The sequence below is a fragment of the Leptonotus elevatus genome, chromosome 1 (assembly GCF_054856555.1).
Source record: "Leptonotus elevatus isolate MCC_2025b chromosome 1, RoL_Lele_1.0, whole genome shotgun sequence".
NCBI lineage: Eukaryota > Metazoa > Chordata > Actinopteri > Syngnathiformes > Syngnathidae > Leptonotus > Leptonotus elevatus.
In genome coordinates this window covers 29,512,879-29,519,701 of record NC_141239.1, presented here as the reverse complement: position 1 = coordinate 29,519,701, position 6,823 = coordinate 29,512,879, and the positions used below count along the sequence as shown (strand labels likewise).

The 6,823-nt window shown below is 39.2% G+C and overlaps 1 protein-coding gene across 1 annotated transcript; it reads left to right on the top strand.

The window, feature by feature from the left end:
- Positions 1-523: 523 nt before the first annotated feature.
- Positions 524-6,673, top strand: LOC147181583 (growth factor receptor-bound protein 2-like). The gene is made up of 7 exons (XM_086079690.1): positions 524-764; positions 1,633-1,742; positions 1,809-1,900; positions 1,979-2,098; positions 3,188-3,371; positions 4,696-4,803; positions 6,377-6,673. The coding sequence occupies exons 2-7, from the start codon at positions 1,665-1,667 to the stop codon at positions 6,563-6,565; spliced, it is 771 nt and encodes a 256-aa protein (XP_085935816.1). The 5' UTR covers positions 524-764; positions 1,633-1,664; the 3' UTR covers positions 6,566-6,673.
- The last annotated feature ends 150 nt before the right edge of the window (positions 6,674-6,823 follow it).

Here is a 6,823-nt window from a genome sequence, read left to right as displayed (position 1 = left end):
TCGATGAATGACATTGCAAGATTTTCATGAATAACATTTTGCTTGTAGCAACCTGCTGTAACTTGAAAGCAAGCATGTCTCACAGTTCAAAGGATCCGGCTTCAAATTTGGGCCCATTTGGGGGGGGGAAGTCATGTTGATTTTTATTTTATTTTTTGTCTGTTTCTAAAATAATTAGCAATAATTAAATAATATATATATTTTTTTTTTAAGCCCATTTAACAACAAGCAAAATGAAAAAAATATACCTATAGTACACACATACAAAAACCGCCTCAATGAATGCCTGGACTTTAAATGTATTTCTTTTGTTTATTAAATAAACTATCCAGTTATTTAGTCAGCAAAAATTCAAACGTTTAAATTGACCACTTTCAGAAGAAAACTGTCTAAATATTCCTAAAATTGCCAGGCTCTCTTGATAATGTTTAAGCGTCAAAGACACGCTGTCAACAGAAACGCTACAGAACGTATTTTATTTTGAAAACAGGAGGTGACTAAATGGTCCAACAGGTGTATATTGACGTGCGTGTGTTCATATACAAGCAAAAGTGCGTTGAGATGCACACACCATCATCGATTCCTAATATTATGCCGTTTTTTTGTTCATGACAATATTTGAAGTTGAAGTGTTTTATTTTGTGAGCGCTCTTTGTGGTTTCGCTGCTGCACGTGACGCGGAAGGAAAATGAAAATAACGGTTTGCTTCTTGGTTTTATTTTCCACGGAATAAACTTCACGCAAGTTTAACCGAAGCCTCCAAGGTAAATGTTCAAATTATTTACGTCATAAAAAGTGCAAAGTGTAATTGAGTAAAAACAAGAACACATGCGTAAATGTTGTTGCTTTTAATATTTATGATCCTATTTAAAGATGACTTTCACTTTTGCTCTTCTACAATTTTTTAGTCAGCCGTTGAGTCAGTTATTGTTAAGTAATTTTCACTTGTTGATGGTTATTCACATCCTACGTGGATTTTTTTATTATTATTAATAATCCATCCATTTAACTGGACCTCTTATTATTAATGAACATATAATGTATATGATTTGATCTGCTTTCAAAAAAGTTAGAAATTATTAGATCATTGATATTTTTCAACGTTTAACTTCTTCCCGCCATTGGTGGAATTTTCCATAAATTGTTGCTTCAGTTGTAGCTGTAGGAGGCGCGCTTCGCCATCACGTGACACTTGAACAGTCAACGAATGCTTGATGTGTTTTATTTGATTGCTCGCTACTTGTGTGTTATGAAATTAGTGATAATATTCTTGTCATTAAAACACACATCTACAAGCAAGATTTGACAATGTGAAAGAAAAGAGAAAGTGAAACATCAGCACAGTCGTGTGTTCCTGTCAATCACACGTGCCATAAATGTGTGAGACATTTGGCACACAAGAACATTTGATATTTTATTCTTTTTTTTTTTTTTTTACTTGATTGCTAGTTAGTAGCAAAGTCGCACCTTCCATCTCTTGCGCCCTTAAGACTTTTCAGTATTATAATGCATGTATTATAATATTCTTATTTTAATGGTTGCTTTGTGTTTCTCATGTGTCTATCTTTATCATCCGTCCTCCGGCCGTCCATCCGTTTAGTTATCCATCTATCCATTTGTCTATCTATCTAGGTGCTGTTGTTTTGGTTGTGGTGGTTGCCAACATGGAGGCAAGAGGAAAGTACGACTTCACAGCGACGGCGGCTGGCGAGTTGAGCTTTAAGAAGGACGACGTGGTCAAGGTTAGAAACCAAGCTCGTTCCCGAGTCAACTTTTCACCTCAAAATTGTCTTTACGTCTCCCATCAGATTTTAAGTATGCACGGCGAGTGGTACAAAGCCGAGATGGACGGGCACGAAGGCTTCGTCCCCAAAAACTACATTGACGTGACCACGCCCGGGTAAACCCCGCCCACGTGTGATGTGATGCCGTCCTCCGGTCTTCCTTTTCTTGTGTGTTGACGCGCAAATGTTTGCAGATGGTTCCAGGAGAACGCCACTCGCGGCGCTGCTGAGCAACTCCTCATCGCCAAACCCGTCGGAGACTTCGTGATCCGAGGATGTCAAAGTTCACCCGGAAACTTCTCCATCTCTGTCAAGTCAGTCACCAACTCCAACACAAACATAGCATATTTTTTCTAAGATTTTGGCATATTTATTAGAAATAACAAAAAGCTTGACTTTTTTCTCTATTTTGTCACATTACAGCCTAATTCCAAAACTGATTACATTAATTTCCATTAATCCATTACAGACTCCGACCACCCACAAACCCCTTCCCCCGCCCCCGCCTAAATACGTTTTTAATGAGAGAAAAAATGAGGGGAAAAATAGAACTCCATAATATTGTACTTTATGAAACTTACAGGTATGACACAACTAAATTCAATGTAAAGAATGTAACCGTTTTTTTCTCCCACAATTTTACGTCAGTTCAGTGAACTGTGCTGCTCCTTCTGGTGTACGTACCTTGGCCACCTGGGGGCAGTACAGTATATTACAAACCTACAAATTCACGCTCACTCCTCCCCCTAGTAGTCGTTCTTCACAGAAAATAACAAAAATGTGCTTGTAAATTGTGTTATGCTGCACAAGTTGATTAGACAAGTCACAGATTATTTTCAACAATTAAAAAAATATATTTACATATTTTTGTTGTATTTTATTTTGGCGAGGGGAGTCAATTCTTGTTTTTTGTGGGAAACATGAAAAATGCTAATTGGCTTATTAGCAACTATCGAAGCTAGTAGTTAGCATGTCAGTGGTGTTTTGCATTGTTTGCTAGCATCAAGCTAAATTGACTTTCCTAAAGTTGAGTTAAATAAAGTCTCTTTGTTTTATGTTAAGTTTTGTTCTCCGCCAAACTGATGCTTTTTGTCAAGTGAGTTCACTGCCACCACATACGGCACCAAATTTGTGCTTGCATGTCAAAGCAAAGAAATGGCAGAAAAAGGCTTTTACCTTGAAAAACTTATAAAACAGGTGACTTATATCTCAAGGCAAGACTGTAAAGACTCTTAACATGTGCCAGTTCTACTTTCGTTTGTTTGAAAAGTGAAAGTTTAGCTGCTGCAAATTGTTAGCGAATGCTAAGTGTGCTGACAAAAGCATGGTCAAGCTAACGCAGGTTTTAGCACGTGGGTCCTGTCGACTTTGAGTTGTGTTTGTCGCTTAATTTTGGACCTCAGGCACGAGTGCGACGTGCAGCACTTCAAGGTCATCCGCGACGAGCGAGGTCACTACTTCCTGTGGGCCGAGAGGTTCACGTCCCTCAACAAACTGGTGGACTTCTACAAGACCACCTCCATCTCAAAGACCACCAACATCTTCCTCAACGAAAACACCATCAGAACCACACCCGGAGCGCAATCGGTAAATACTTCAAGTCCCTGTAAAGTTAAAATAGACTTGTTTTGAAAATTCTAATCTCAGAGAAAAATGTTGTTAACAAATTTGCTCAATGGTCAACAGCCAATCAAATTGCACACATCTTTCATATGGCTACATATCGCTCTATGTTTGAGCCACACAAATATCTGCTTCTGGTGGCTGAAACGAGGCGCTCTAAAATAGACACACCACTGTGAAGCCATATTCCACATGCTGGCTGGCATTTAGAAAGTAGCTTTTGAAAAAAACTTTTTTTAAATGACCTCACATTTCTCACTTTCTTTCCATGACGAACAACATGGCCGACAACGAGGCACTCTAAAACGGCCAGACCAGGGCAAAGCCCCTGTACACACCCATTGTCAAGTCCTTTTTACATTTTATTAAATTTTAAACCTGGCTCTGTTGCCTACTCACTGACATGCGCACACTCATGGTCGACAATGAGGCACTCTAAAGCGGCCACACCGGCGAACTATCCAACATTAGTTGTATTCAGGGTATCAGGGTTTCACCACATGCTGGCTATCATGTCAGTCTCGAAATTTGCTCTCGTACCCTTCTCTGCGTGACGTCCGTGCACTCACGGCTTACAACGAGGCGCTCTAAAGCGGCCACACCGGCGAACTATCCAACATTAGTTGTATTCAGGGTATCAGGTTAGCGTTGCAAATTTTCGTTTGCTCTGAACTGAACAGGAAGTGAGCAAGCTGTCAACCTTCAGAGAAATCACATCACACGGTGAGGCATTTGGTTAGTGCAGTGCGCCTTGCAGCGAGAAGGTTCCGGGTTGGAATCTCAATGAGTAAACTGTCTGTGGTGATTTTTGCTAACCACAAAAAAATCAAGAAAAAGTACAGCGGTACCTTTTTTACATCAAATATATATTCCCCCATTGAAATTAAATGCAATTCCAGCACCTAAAAAAAAAAAACTTTTCTGTTACATGATTTTAAGAAAGAAAAATAGCCTTTAAGGGGTGTGGCCAAGTCAGTGACGTCAGGAGCTGCAGTCGGATTGGCCTACTTGTGAGCGTGAGTTGTGGTCTACAGCAGCTTCTTGGAAATGTTTCCTTTATGTATGTGTGTTTGAGGGTCAGCAACTGAGGCTCTCCTTGCCCACATGACAGGGCATTAGGTTGTCTTTTCTACTTCACTCTGGAACTTTCTCAAATTTGGCTTTGCAATACAAAGCACACAAAAAAATGGACACAAGCAACAGCTTTCTGCTAGAAAAACTTTAATGCTCTAGTGGTGTTGTATAGTTACTACTGGAATAAACAATTGTAACGTCTCTCTCCCTGCAGATAAAGGGAGGAAATTTACCCGAACAGCAAAGCATGGCCCACATCATGGTGGCCAACATGGCCGCCGCCGGACGACGAGTCACCGATCAGCCTCAACATGGCCACATGGTAACCGCACGATATTGTCACATACTGTTTCTTTAATGATACAACATTGTTATTATAAATTTTTGCAATAAAGAATTTGTCGTCACCTTTGAACATTTCACATATACAAATATTTCAGCTTCCAGCGTTTGTTTGGAAGCTTAGAATTACTAAAATAATAATTAGCAACAGTGATGATCATTTCTGCTAGCCTGTCTATGGCATTTCACATTATATGTTAGCATAAAGCTAGTGTTGAAGGTGAAAATTGGGATCTAAAGGACACTTTTTGTAACCTGAAGATCAAAATTGTGACTTGAAGTTCAAAATTGGGAATCTAGAGTCAAATATTTGGACCTCAATTTCCGGATATGAAGGTCACAATTCCAATTAAGATGTGAAGGTCATTTTTTGGTATCCTCAAGAACGACATTTTGCTTTTAATGTCAAACTTGAAGATCATTTTTGAGACTTACAAATGTTAAAAATGTAAAAAATAAAAAAGTCAAAGGTTGTGTCTTGGGCGTGGGCTGGAGGAGCACATTGAGAGCGTTGTCCAATCAGGTAGAAGAAGCCCGAGAGATTATCACTCCGTTGTAAACTACCGCGACTACTTCTGTAAATAGTGGCACGAGGACCCCACTTAGCTGTTCAACAACGTGCCTGACGTTAAACAACGCACGCAAGGATCGCTGAGCAGTCTAACAATATGCCCAATGTAAAATACACAAACTCAGCACTGAACTAAAGCAAGCATTAACATAGCATTTATCATCCACTGATGCCATCACACCACAGCAAAAAAGTAAAAAAGTATATTTTTATTGTTTAAATACTGTACATAGTGTACATGTTTTTTTACATAATTAGAAATTGAAATGGGAATTTTCTGTTTTTGGAGCTTGGGAACGGAATAATTGCATTTACATTATTTCCTATGGGGAAAAATGTTTCGGAGGTTGAACAATTCGGCCTTTGAACACTTCGCAGGAACGAATTATGTTCAAACCCCGAGGTACCACTGTATACAAATGAAAGAAAAAGTGAAAATATAATTCAAAAATTATATACAAAGAATTAATATATATGGAAATAAAAAATATATAAATAAATAAATAGCTTTAGAATTTATAAATAATGTTTTTTATATCCTTTTTATTATTATTATTTTTTATCTTTTATTTTTAAATTGGCACTTTTGGTCCTCCAAAATGCTGTGTGTGTGTGTGTGTGTGTGTGTGTGTGGGTGTTTGTGCGTGGGTGTGGGTGTGGGTGTGTGTGCGTGTATATAAGTGTGTGTGTGTGGTCTAGTTTTTGTTACATAGTGGGGCCAACATTTTGGGATTTCACAGAGTTGTGGGACCCACCGTCTATGTGGGGCCATTTTGCTGGCCCCCACAAGTTTAGACTTGAGGGTCAAGACTTGGTTTTAGAGTTTAGGTTTGAATTGGGTTATGGTTGAGGTTAGGGTAAGGAATGGGGGTAGGCAATCATTTTTGATGGTTGGGGTTAGGGGGAGGGGGCTAGGAAATGCATTATGTCAATGAGATGGCTCCACAAAGATAGTAAAACAAATGTGTGTGTGTGTGTTTAGCAGCAAAGGGCCCTGCCGCCACAACAGGTTTTGGCTTTGTACAACTTCAAGGCCGAAGAAGATGACGAGTTGAGTTTCTGCGCCGGCGACGTCATCAACATCACCGACGCCTCCGACCCTGCATGGTGGACGGGACAATGTGGTGGCAGGAAAGGACTCTTTCCAGCAAACTACACCAAACCACTATGACGCAGATGAAGTAGAAGAAGAATCACGTGAAGGGGAAGATGACCCAAGTCAAGCTCAATTTAATAGGTACAGCAGAAATGTTTCAAATAAAGGTACATTTTATTCTGATGTGGTTTTATTTTGTACATTTATTCTTATCCAACTTTGGTTGTCTTGATAAGTTTGTTGCAATGTCATGAAGTGTTTCTCTAAAAATGAAAAGATCTCAATCATGACCAAAAGATGAAAATGAAGCAGCAGCTGTGTTTTTTTGTTTGT